Source organism: Macaca nemestrina, chromosome 8 (genome assembly GCF_043159975.1).
Source record: "Macaca nemestrina isolate mMacNem1 chromosome 8, mMacNem.hap1, whole genome shotgun sequence".
NCBI lineage: Eukaryota > Metazoa > Chordata > Mammalia > Primates > Cercopithecidae > Macaca > Macaca nemestrina.
This window is the reverse complement of record NC_092132.1, coordinates 153,689,478-153,702,483: the sequence shown is the minus strand read 5'-3', so window position 1 is coordinate 153,702,483 and position 13,006 is coordinate 153,689,478. Positions and strand designations below refer to the sequence as shown.

The window sequence follows — 13,006 nt, the reverse complement described above, 5'->3', positions numbered from 1 at the left end:
CACTCCAATGCCCAGCACATGGCAGGCACAAGTACCATCATCCAGGATTCTATCCTCCAAACCAAGACACGCTCTGACTAAAAACAAAACACATTCTAAAATGCATTCCATTCTCTGCACACAACAGCAGCCGTCATAAAAGGACTCAAGTTATCTTTCAAACGCTAGAACTAATATCTGCCACTTAGTTTATAACGTTTTTGTACAGAATATTGTACTTCCATCTGAAAGATTATAAAGCTACATCATGGTTTTCTTTAATACACATTTATTAATATCTTGAAAAAAGCCACACCCAGAGCCCCAAAGTCCTCTCCTTAGATTCAAACTGGTCTGCGGGTTGTCCACACACTCGCCTGGTTTCCAAGTCTTTGGGAGCAGCTGCACCACCCTAGCTCACAGGTCCAACCATTTCTAGACAAAGCCAAGGTGAGAGCAGGCAGTCTTCCCTCACAGCAGCCCCCACGGGACACCCAAAGCAGAAACTGTGGTTCACCTGGTTACACACAGCACCAAGACAGAATGCCAGCTAACATGGGGTGAAGGATCAAACGAACATAAAACAACCTCCCTGTGCTGAGCTGACAGGAAAACAAAAGGAAGTGACCCTGGTCTGTGGACTGCATCTCAGCTCTCTCTGAAATAACAGGTAAAATCCTCTTGAGCTTCAGTCTTTGGCTTTTAAGTTCTACAGCAAGGCTGATGAGCCCCAAACGTACATCCACTCCCCAAATGCAGACGTAAAGCCAAGTCGCCCATTCCTCCCAACAGGTGATCTTTAAAAAGCAGAAGACAGACTGCAGTGCCTCCCATCGTATGGACAAGTGCCCACCTGAGGCAGGTCTGAGTGTAGGGGTGGAGCCCACCTGCCCCGGCTGAGCAAGTTAGGCTCCACATTCAGTGACGTTCAGTTTTCAAGACATTGACTGACACAAAGTGAAACCCACAGACTAACTCTAATGGTAAGAATAGCAGCTTTTAGACACACTAAGTCATGCCACCTTAAGTTCTCGCAAAAATCAGTAAAAGTACATCTTATCAATTAGGGTTTTAAACTCTCAGGAATAAAAATTTCAACCTATTATTAACATTTACAGGTGAAGATTATAAAGAGTAATATGCTAAGGCCTGAGAGGCAGATATTTAAGCCCTCATCATTCTACCATTCAGTGGCTTACTAAAAGGACACAGTCGAGACACCTGGAATTTACCTAGCTAATTGCTTGAGGAGTTCCACAGGCCCAAGCAAGTAGAAGAATCCACCACTGTCTTTAGTGAGCTGATATGAGTCTGGGAGAAGATCCTAAAGCTGTGCTTTCCAAATCAGTTGGCATTCACTAAAAACACTACTGAGGACCTGAAATAAGGCTAGTAGAAATAAGTTTCTAATTATTCAAATTTCAATTTAAAAACATTTCATTTCAGTTACCGGAAAACTTTTAAGTATGTTTGGAACAACTCAGATAAAGCAACCTAGTCTTTCACCTGTACGTTTTATAAACTCTAAATACTGACCAAGTATTTCTGAAGAAAACTTAGCATCCAAATTGATACACATTTATTAATATCTTGTGCTGGTAAATGTAAAATACACATAGATTTGAGACTGAGTATGAAAAAAATGTAAAGGATGTCAGTAACAAATTTTATATTGATTACCTATTGATGTAATATGCTGAATATATCAATTTTAAATATTGAATTAAAACTTTTTAATGTGGCCACCAGAAAATGTTTTGCTATGTTTCAGTGGAGGAAAGCACCACTCTGTTCCACAGGCAGGAGCTCCCCAAGCATCAGTTAAGAGGAGCCAGCTGAATCCAGAGCGCATAAGCAGCGCGCAGGATCCTCCTTCCCTTCTAGAATATAATTTGACCCTTCCTGCTTCCTCTCAAGTAATCACCCACAGAGACTTGACTCAAGTGCTTCTGCTGACTGAATATCTGACTCAGCTCATATGAGAGTCCAATTAGACTAACCCTACAAATATCTGTTTACCCAAGAATGAATCTGCATCGACATCAGCTCCCCTAAGGCTGGAGAACTCCTGCTCCCTGCTCCAGATTCCGGAGTTCCCATCCTGACTCAATTCTGCAACTCCCATCGGGTGCCGTAATGTGGAAACCCCACACCAGGTACACTCCTCTCACGGGCACTGCTGAGCCCCACGTGGGCCTGGCTCCCTTCCTGGTCTTGGGGATAGAGCAGTGAGCATTCAGCCTAGGATAAGATGGTCCTCCGGAGAGGCTCGCACTGTCTGAATGTCTGTCGCACAAGTGAGAAGTGCCTGAATGCGGCTGTCCCAGGACCCTCCTGCCTGCACCGCACCCCACTCCACTGTCCACATCAACTCGGCCAACGAGCACGTTCTGGAGCAAGGGATATCAGAAAGCCAAATCCTAAGTCAGTAAAAAGCATTAACTATTTCTATTATTCAATAACAAGACCTACTTTTTCTTCCTTGTGTCTGTTTGCCAGAGAAAAATATTAAGGGCTGGATATGGATGATTTCATTTACTTTTCACTTTTTCATTTCATCCCAGGGGCAGGACAACCTGGTTCGCACATGTTGGCCATGGGGACTACGAGGTTTTTAGAAGTCTTCATTAGGCTTATAAACAAGTAAGAATTTGCCAGGGTTTGAGAATTATGACTCCTTTAAAGTCGAATGCTAAATTAGCCTATCAGTCTCACAACTACCTGAAACACAAGAGGAAATTTCCCAGAGAAGAAGGGCCTAACTTCAACTGTCACCTGACTCCAAGTTGCAAATCCTGCCTCCCTGTAAAGATAGGATAAATTTAGCAATTTTATCTTGAAAACATGAATACAATGGGTTGTACCTACTTGACTATATAAGAGTATGATTTCTTTCATCTTCACAATCTGTGCCTATAATGTGTTCCATCCTAAGTGCTCCTTCATAATAAAATTATTTTCTTTCTCTTCCTATATTGTTAAGTTTTCTTCGTTGGGAAGGGTTTTTGTTTTTAAAACAAAATGTCTGCAACCTTTCACCACTGATAAAGAAAAAGCTTCTGCGGCATTGTTAAAACAGGGAGACTTCAATCAAGGCTATCTCAATAGAGGAGAGAGGTTTGGTTCAACTTCCAACAGGCAAAGACAGCTGTGATTTGCAGCCAACCGCAAAGGGGTCTTGAGATGGAAAGTGACCAAGAGAAGACATCAAGGGTGGGGGATTCTTGCTACAGGTGGGCCAAGAACTCAGATATCAAGGCCAGGGGATGAGGAACTCAATCAGACATCAACGGTAAGAAGGTTCTCACTGAGGGGACTTCTACTGAGGCTGGGCAGGACAAAAGCGAGGTCCTGACTAAAGCTGGGTCAGAGAGAGTCTGTTGGCAGCCATGTGGCCTTCCCGGTCCCTCCTGCTTTGTGCCCATGTGTCAGATGGTGGCATCAACCCATATCAAGGTCTTATGAACAGGGGCTAAGCACCGCCTCAATAAACACTAGTGATAGCTCTACTTATCCCAATTTTACAGCTAAAAAAACAAAACTGACACTTGACTAGGTCAAGTGGCTTAGCAAAAGGCAGAGATGGGGTGTAGATTCAATCATGGCTCACCAGAAACCAAGTCCAAATCTAAACTACCCAACTGTACTTTCATGCAAATACAGTCATCTTGACTACAGTTCCATACATTCAATGACATGGTAACGGGTCTGGTGGAGAAGTCTTTAGAGGTCTTCATTGTAAACATATAAGAAGGCTTGTAAACATGTAAGAAGCTATTGAATATAAATAAGAGAAAGGCAAATTAAAATCACATTAAGATCAGACTTTTCCCCCATCAGATCTAATATCTTGAAGACATGGGCATCACACCACGCTGGAGAGAAACATTCGCATAGGCTGCTGGCTGGAATGTAAACCAGGATGCCTCTTTCAGAGGGCAATTTGGAGACATCAAAACCACAAATGCATGCATCCTTGGACAGCTCCACTTCTAGACAAGTGAAATAACCATGCTGCAGGCCTATAATAGAGACTACAAATAACCCCCTAAAGGCATCAATGGGGGACTCGTTTTTTAAATTTGTATTTAAAAACCTGTATATCCATGTAAGGAAATGCAATTACTGTGGACTGAACGTTTGTGTTCCCAGAACTCATATTCCCTCATGTGATGGCATATGCAGGTGGGTATCTGAGAGGTGATCGGGGTGAGATGGGAGTCGTGAGGGTGGGGCCCCCAAGATGGGATGAGTGTCCTAATATGGGGGTAGGAAGCTGGAGCTCCCTCTGCCTCGGGAGGATGTAGTGCGAAGGCAGTGCCCTCTGCAAACCAAGAAGCAGCCCCTCACCAAGAACGAAGCACCCTGATATAAAACTTCCAGCCTCTGGAACTGGAGAAATAAATGTTTGTTGTTGAAGCGGTCCAGTTTATCCTATTCTGTTACAGTGGCCTGAATGAAGTAGGATGACTGTGTAACATTTAACACACAAATACAGACAAAAGAATGAGGAAGCTCTTCATGTACTGGTAAGGGCTACAACTTACTGCAAATGGGAAAAGGCAGGTGTGAAGGTGTTCACTGCAGGTTAAAGTCTGCATAAGAAAAGAATTTTATTTTTAAAGAGAAATAATGGAAAACAGTAATAAAATGTTAGCTATGCAAGGAAAGTCCTCTGCCTCCCCACACACCCGACCTCTGGTAGAACATCAGGCCTTTTCTAGATTTCAGAGCACTCATCAACACCAGCTATTGAGTCTACTCCACTCCTTTCTTCCCAGACACCACTAAAGCAAACGTCACAGAGCCTCACAGTGCCATAAAATAGTGACTTTGTGTCATCTAAACTAAGATTCACTATTCCTTGGCTCTCCTCATCTCCAAGCATGATTTTACAACACCTGAAACAGTCCTTGATTTCTTTCTTCCTTTTTCTTTGCAATGTCTATAGAATATGTCTAAGCCTTTTAAGTTTGTAAGTGAAAATATGCCGAAAATTCTGAGTTTTGTTTAGAAAGCCATTAGTTAAGGCTAGCCAACTCCCTATGCAATCCAGTTTAGAGGCAACTGATGAACTTGTCTACACTGTCCCTGTTAGACCCATCTAAACCATCCATGTTGAACAGTTCTCTGCACTTCTTTCCCTACTATTTGCATAAAACTTTGAGGGGCAGAGGTTAGAAAACGGCTCAGCAACCTTTATATCCACCATAAGAGGCCCAATGAAATAAATTTTGTCACAGAAATTTAATATCATTTAGTATCACATAGCCTTAAAATGGATTTTTTCCAGCTAGCAGTGCTGAAATGGGAAGCACTCCATGAGACACATGCTATGAAGAGAACAACTCAAAGTACAGAAAAATGTGAACAGTGAGACAGCAAATCTTTGTTTCTGAACACACACTTATGTATCTGCATAAATGTTTCATGGACAGATATACAAAAGAACTTAACAATGTTTCCCATGGGGAAGAATTTAAGACTTAACAATCTCAAGAAATATTTTACCATATGCATTAGCAGTTCTTCTTTAAGTAACATCAGATTCATCAAAACTTGTATCTTTCTGTTGAAGGATTGCAATGAATGATCCTCCTTATAAACCTTGCAGTTATATTTTAATACAAAATACAAAATAGATGTGTATTTGTGACCCAAAAAAAGGCCCATAGCCTAAAAGATGCTCAAAGAAATGTATTTTCTAAAATATTAAAATTATTTTAGTAATAGTTAAGTGTCTCTTAAATCCAAGTAAGTTTGAATGCTTCACATTTCAAATTTATTAGAACCAAACATGATCTACTTTTTCACTAAAAAAAAAAAAAAAAAAGCTGTGTAACCTGATGTTCAAGAAAGGCAACAGGACAGGTATGATTGCAAACTGAATGCCTTTCTAGAATCAAGCAGAATGTGCTCTCAACCTGCACGTTCAATATTACACTGACTGACAGATTTGGAGGGTAGGACAAAAGACTAAGAATGAAACAGAACTGAGAACTTCTAACATGACAGTGAATTTAACAGATTCAATAAATCCTATTTGCATATTAATTCCCACTTCTCTCAACTTAAAAATTTTGTAGGCAGAAGTTTTATGAGACTTTTCATGAATTTTAAAATTTAATTCTAATTTAAATTTAATTCTAACTTGTCTTAATTCTAAGTTAGCTTTGCAATAAAGATCAGTCCTCTTGAAGAAATTAAATTTAGAATATGACTAACTTGTCATAATTAACACAAATTTTCTCTATTTTTATATAGCAATGTTTTTCAACACAAACTTTAGATACCCTTAATAAAGTAACATAAAAATCAGTCAAAATTTACAAGTAGCAGATAACTGGGAAAACCTTGGGTACAGTGATAGCTTTTTAAATATAATACCAAAGGCACATCCATGAAAGAAATAATTCATAGTGAAGCTTCATTAAAATTAAAAACTTCTGCTCTGAAAAAGACACTGTCAAGAGAATGTGAAGCCACAGATTGGGAGAAAATCTTTGTAAAACACATACATATAAAGGACTAGTATCCAAAACATACAAGGAACTCTTAAAACTCAACAATGAGAAATCAAACCACCTAATTAAAAAATGGGGTGAAAGATCTAAACAGACACCTCAACAAAAAAGGGACACAGATGACAAGCACGCATCTGAAAAGATGGTCATGTCATTTGTCATGAGGGAAGCACAATTCAAGACAAAGAGAAACCACCACACACCTACTAGGATGGACAAAATCTAGATACTGACACCACCAAAGGCTGGCAAGGAGGTGGAGCAAAAGACAATCTCATTCATTGCCCATGGGAGTGCAAACTGGTGCAGCCACTTTGGAAGACAGTTTGGCAGTGTTTATAAAACTAAACTCTCACCATGCAATCCAGCAATCAGGCTCCTAGGTATTTACCCAAGTAAGTTGAAAACTTACATTCACACGAAAACCTGCACCTGATGTTTACAGCTGGTCTGTGAATAAACTGGTGTTTATTCATAATTGCCAAAACGTGAAAGCAACCAACATGCCCTCCATAGGGTGAAGGGATAAACTGTGGTACAGCCAGACAGTGGAATAGTATTCAGTGCTAAAAAGAAATGAGCTACAAGCCATGACAAGAAACGGAGGAACCTTAAATGCATCTAAGTGAGAGAAGCCTACCTGAAAACGCTACACACTGAATGCAACCGAATGACATTCTGGAAAACTATGGGGACAGTACAAAGATCAGTGGTTGCCAGGGGTTCTGGGGAGGGAGGGGGCACAGAGAGTCTCTAGGGCAGCAAAACTCCTGTGTGTGGTACTATAATGGTGGGCACACGTCAGTACACATTTGTCCAAACCATAGAATGCACATCGCGTGAGCCCTCCCAGGTGAGGACCATGAGCCCGTGTAGGTCCACAAATTGTAACAAACGCACTACTCTGTTGCGGGTGATGATACCGGGGGGCCGGGGATTCATGAGAACTCTCTGTACTTTCTGCTCAAATTTACTGGGCACTTAAAACTGGATACCTGAAAAATAAAGTCTATTAAAGTTTTTTCTCCCCACCAAACCCATACACACTTTAGACGTATAGATGACAGGCGGGGCGCGGTGGCTCACGCCTGTAATCCCAGCACTTTGGGAGGCTGAGGCGGGCGGATCACCTGAGGTCGGGAGTCCGAGACCAGCCTGACCCGCATGGACAAACCTCGTCTCTACTAAAAATAGAAAATTAGCTGGGCGTGGTGACACATGCCTGTAATCCCAGCTATTCAGGAGGCTGAGGCAGGAGAATCACTTGAACCCGGGAGGCGGAGGTTGCGGTGAGGTGAGATCACGCCATTGCAACCCACCCTGGGCGACAAGAGCGAAACTCCATCTCAAAAAAAAAAAAAAAAACACACAGTACAGATGTTAATTCTGTAAACAGAAAATCAGAAAAGGAGCTTTATCGAAGGCACTGCCACTGATTGAATCTAGGTGGAGGATATGAGGAAGAATCTCCTATTCTTCTACTTTTCTGCATGTTTGAAATTTTTCAAAATAAGAACTTAAGGCCAGGCGTGGTGACTCACGCCTGTGGTCCTAGTACTTTGGGAGGCTGAGGCCGGTGGATCACTTGAGCCCAGGAATTCGAAATCTGCCCGGACAACATAACAAGATCCCATCTCCACAAAAACGGGTTTTTTTAATTAGCCAGGTGAGGTGGTGCACGCTTGTAGTCCCAGCTATTACAGAAGCTGAGGGAAGAGAATCGCTTGAGCCCAGGTAGGTTGAGGCTGTAGTGAGTCGAGATTGCGCCACTGCACTCCAGCCTCGTCGACAAGGCAAGACCCCGTCTCAAAATAAAAACTTAACAAAAAAAAAGTGGGTTTCAGGATTAATTAGGAAAAATGGGAGAACATAGGAAGGCTCAGTTTAAAATTCTCAAGGCTCTATCCAGAAAGAGTAATATGGCTCATCTTTGACCAACATTAGTTATAGTTTCTGCAGTTAACTCTGTAGCCACATATAAATTCTCATCATTACATTCAAAAAGAGAGCTGTTTAGAGTAACTATTTTGAAATTTTAAAAAAAAAGGGTAGGTAAGCACTAACACTACCTAAAAGAAATTTCTCAGACAAGTTCAGATAGTAACCATATTTAAGCGCTTAACATAATCGGCTCCATTTTCCATGAGTTGGGAACAGAATTTAACTTTCATAGGAAATGTCTATCAAGAAGAAACAACTCCAGTCCCTAAGAGAAACTCTTCTGCTCGGAAACTATTTCCAAGTCCTCGGAAGAAAGGTACAAATCCTTAGCTTCCATTCAGCCCTAACAGCATCAGGAGGAAGTTGCCAAACGTTTAACAGAAAAAGATATTTTATGACCCTCATTCAAAAAAAAAAAAAAAAAAAAAAGCTGGATTTCTGACCTAAATTTCATTGTACATGAAAAAGAGCACTGCAATGGAAAAAGGGGGACGGGGGGAGGGGGCGCACGTCTAAGGCACACAGGGCCCACCTGGGAGCACTTTTAATTAAAAAATTCTAGACATACCAAACATATCTCTACACTCGTCAGGCAAAGGCCTCTCAGTTTTCAGTATAAGGGACTTCTGCCGGCTTCCTTCAGAAAAATCAAGGATTTCAGAAAATACTTGTTATGCAAACAAATATTTAGCCCACTTAACATTGAGCTGCGGTCGTCCAAAGCTGCTCAGTGTCCGCGAGGAGGCCGTCCGGGTGCGCGATGATTCAGGCCTTCTCCGCCAGCTCCGCCCGGGACGCGAGCACCCGGCGTGGACCTCGGCGTCCTGGGCCCACGACGCCCAGCTTGCGGGGTGCGCGCCCTGCGTCCCCGTTCTCCAGGGGCTGCGCCCCGAGTAACACGCGTGGGGGGCACTGGGCCCCCCTGCAATCGACGAGAACGCCGGCAGCCCTGGCCAGTAACGCGGGGAGGGGGTCCACGCGGACCACAGAGGAAACTCAGCCCGGGACCAGCCTCGGGTCAAGTTCTCCTACTCCGCACTCGGGCACCTAGCGGGCCGCGCCCCGGGGCTACGCAGCCCCAACCTCACCTGCGCGCCCAAACTGTGCCCCTAACTACCCGCACCTCCACCTGCGCGCCGCCCACCCTCGCCCTCCACCTGCGCGCCCCGGGCCTACTCGCACTCCCCACCTGCGCACCCCCTCACCTGCGCCTGGGCGGCGGCAGCGGCCGGTGGCGGCCCCCCACGCAGGCCGTCCTCCTCCTCGGGGGGCTCGTCCAGCAGCACCCGGCCCCGGCCCAGCTTCCACATGGTCGGGCGGGCTCCGGCGTCCCTCCGTCCGTGCGTCAGGCTGTGTGGGTCCGCGTCCCTACCGGCCACCGGACGCTCTGTGCGGCTCCTGCGGGACGCGGGCCCAGTGGGCCGGGCGGGGCCAGGCGGCGGGCGGGGCGTCCCCCAAAACTAGACCCGCCCCCCCCACCACGCCCGCCCCAAACCCTCCCCAGGACCCGGCCCGCCCCCAAACCATCCTCACAACCAGGCCGGCCCCAAGCCTTCCTCAGAACCAGACCCGCCCCCAAACCTTCCCCAGGCCCGCCCCAAACCCTCCCCAAGACCAGGTCCGCCCCCGAACCTTCCCCAGGACCAGACCCGCCCCCAAATTCGACCGGGCTCCGAATCCCATCCCCCACAGACAGGTCAGCCTCGGTCCCCTCCTCCCAGTGCCATCCCCGCCACCGCCCTGGCGAGACCCTCGCCCCTCGCTGCTCTACTGAGCGACGTCCTCACCCCAGGCTACCCCGTCACCTGGTCCCCCCACCTTGGCCCCCACCTACCCCTAGCTGCTTCCTCACCCGGGAACCCCCCCATCCTGAGCCCTCACCAAGCCCCTGGCCCTGCCCTCTCCCCTGTTCCCTGGGTCCTCCTCTACCCCCGAGCCCCGACCCGGCCCCCGCAAATTCCCCTCAACAGGTTCCCTCCTTCCTCCGCACCGACCCCCACTCATCCCGGGCTCCCCCTCCCCCCACCCGCTCCCCGACCCTGGCCGGAGGGCGTGGCTACGTCCGCCCGGGTCACCAAGGCAACTGCCGAGAGGCGCAGTGCGCACGCGCGCCCCTGACGCTCCGGCCGCCGCTAGGCTGAGGTGAAGGTGGAGAGCTGAGGTGAAGGTGGAGGGCGCAGGATCCGCGGAGCTGCGCCCGTACCCCAGCGCTTCAGGGCATCCCTCGGAGCCTGGGCGCCGGGCCTCCGGGGCGTCCGGGACTCGTCCCCTCTGGCGCCCGAGGTCGCAGGATAGCGGGGGACGCCGAGAGGAGGCCGCGCCCAGCCCGGGTGGGCGGTGGGGCCCCTGGGGCGCCGCTGACTCGGCCCGGACGGACGGCGGTGGGGGGCGGGGATGGGGTCGGGGTGCCGGGCCGCGCAGACACCCTGGGGCCCCCGCGGAGCCCGGGGTGGGGCCCAGGGCCCGGAGAAAGTTTTCCCGCGTGGCTATGGCTTTGTCAGAGTCCGGAGCGGGAGAGGCGCCCACAGATTCCTGAGGACAGAACCGCCTGGTTCCCAGGCCGAAAGGAGCCGGCGAAGCGACCCCCGAGCCCGGGACGGACCCGCGGGAACTGGGGACTGTGGACGTCCGGATCTTCCTGGGCGTCCGCACCCGCCCAGCAAGTTAATTTTTGCCGCGACGCACTTCGTATCGCTTCTTTCTCTCACCAAATACGTATTCATGTGTGCAGTCATGTAAAAGCGCATTTTAAAGGAGGATCCAGAACTATGAGCTCCCTTGAAAAACTGCAAGCTTCGTAACTTTACAACTCTTAAAAAAATGAAATGTACCTTTAGAGTTTCCCAGAAGTGATGAGCAGCAAAGCTTTTAAAATGAAAGGGGCTCTGAATTGTCTTTGGGAGCTGCCGGCCAGGATCCCCGAGAACCGAGGGGGTGGCGCCCGTGCCCAAGGCCTGGGGGGACCTCGGGGCCGTGCGCGGGACGCGCAGGGACTGGGCCTGGCAGGGGCCCCTCAGCCGAGTGGGAAGAGCCAGATACTAATCTAATGGTACTAACCTAACTATACCATCACCCAGAGAGGAGGGCAGCACCCCCACCGACACCCCTACCCCGTGACCGCTAAACCCACCAGCCACAAACATCACGAAATAGAATAAAACACGGGCGCCTACTAAGGACCACTCCACCCAGTACAGACAATTTGAGAGTTCCTCTTCACGCAAATATTAAGAATGTTAAAAATGTATATATGCTCCTTTCAAACAGGCCTAATAAGCCAGACCTCCTGGGCTAGAAGGCTTAGAAAATTGCAAATGCAAGATGGTATGGTGTTTCTCCGGGGTGCTGTCAAAATAAGCACACCGCAAGCACAAATTGATAAAAGTCAAAAACCATCAAACAGAGGTTGCAAAACAAAACCAGGATCCAAACACAGCCCATTCAAAGACGCTACAATTTAAAACCAACTCAGAACGCTTGGACAAATAACACAAATCCCCCTGGCTAATGCGAAGGAACACAGGATTTATGCCCAGACAGCTGGCTTCCTCTCAGTCTATCGACATCCACTCCATGAATTGTCATTAAACTGTAAGCCCCTGCAAATCCACTACAATCTGGAAGAAGGAGAGGCTTGTTAAATCAAAAAGCTAACTTGTTGAATATTTTAGACATTTAGCTTTCTTCTGCAGAAGAGCACAGCTGGTCAGGATATCTACAACCTAAAGGCCTGACACAAGTGAGAGGGAAGGGGGTTGGGTGGGAGAGAGAGACAGGTGAAAGGGCTGTTACTGAGCAGCAGGCATTTCTGGAATTTTGAGAACTTCCCCGAGTTAGATGATTCATTAATTACCTCCTCTATGAGTTTTATATAATTAAGTCATGCTATTGTTAAAAGTCCATAAGAGGCATACTTTACACAATCCAGTGTCATAAAAATACAATTGTTACCACTAAAAATTCACTTGGGATCTTGAAAGTCATGGTTAAACAATCCTTTAATTTACTGAGGCCTCAGTTGGAGGGAGCTATTCATTTTAAACTGAATTGCCCTTATTGGCTAATTTGGCCACTGAAAATTCACTGGTGCAGGAACTCTTAATTTTTTACTAAGTGAAGATCAAGTGTGTCATCAGTCTCTGAATTCAAAATGCATAAGGCTCAACTTAGTGAGATTTTGCTCTGGCAAACTTAATTTTAAATAGGAGTGGGGTTTGGGGTGCCATATAGAACTTTCTAGCAACCAAAGCTGTTTAAAAACTACAACAAGTTTCTTATCCGTGGAGGTAATTAGGCAGAGGCTGGATCTGAAGACAGTTGTACCCTCAGTCCTCTCTGACTTTTTTAAAAAAAGAATACAAAATATTTTACATATTTAGGGGTACATTTGATATTTTGTTACAAGCATGTAATGTGTAATGATCAAATTAGGATATTTGGGTATTTTTCAATTCTATGTGTTGGTAATATTTCAAGTTTTCCTTTCTAGCTATTCTGAACTATACAATGCATTGTTGCTAACTATAGCTACCCTACTCCGCTATCAAACATTGCCTTCTAAC

General features: G+C 46.3%; 1 protein-coding gene across 2 annotated transcripts in view; it reads right to left on the bottom strand.

Annotated features, from left to right (window-relative positions):
* The window catches only part of TDR (testis development related protein), a 76,113-nt gene extending 66,195 nt beyond the window's left edge, over positions 1 to 9,918 (bottom strand). The window contains exon 1 of one of the 2 annotated variants that reach the window (XM_071068691.1): positions 9,650 to 9,918. In XM_071068691.1, coding sequence (XP_070924792.1) covers positions 9,650 to 9,754 — 105 coding nt within the window. In that variant the 5' untranslated portion in view covers positions 9,755 to 9,918. The remainder of the gene's footprint in view (positions 1 to 9,649) is intronic. The other variant, XM_011758644.3, reaches the window with a different exon arrangement.
* Between the last annotated feature and the right edge of the window lie 3,088 nt (positions 9,919 to 13,006).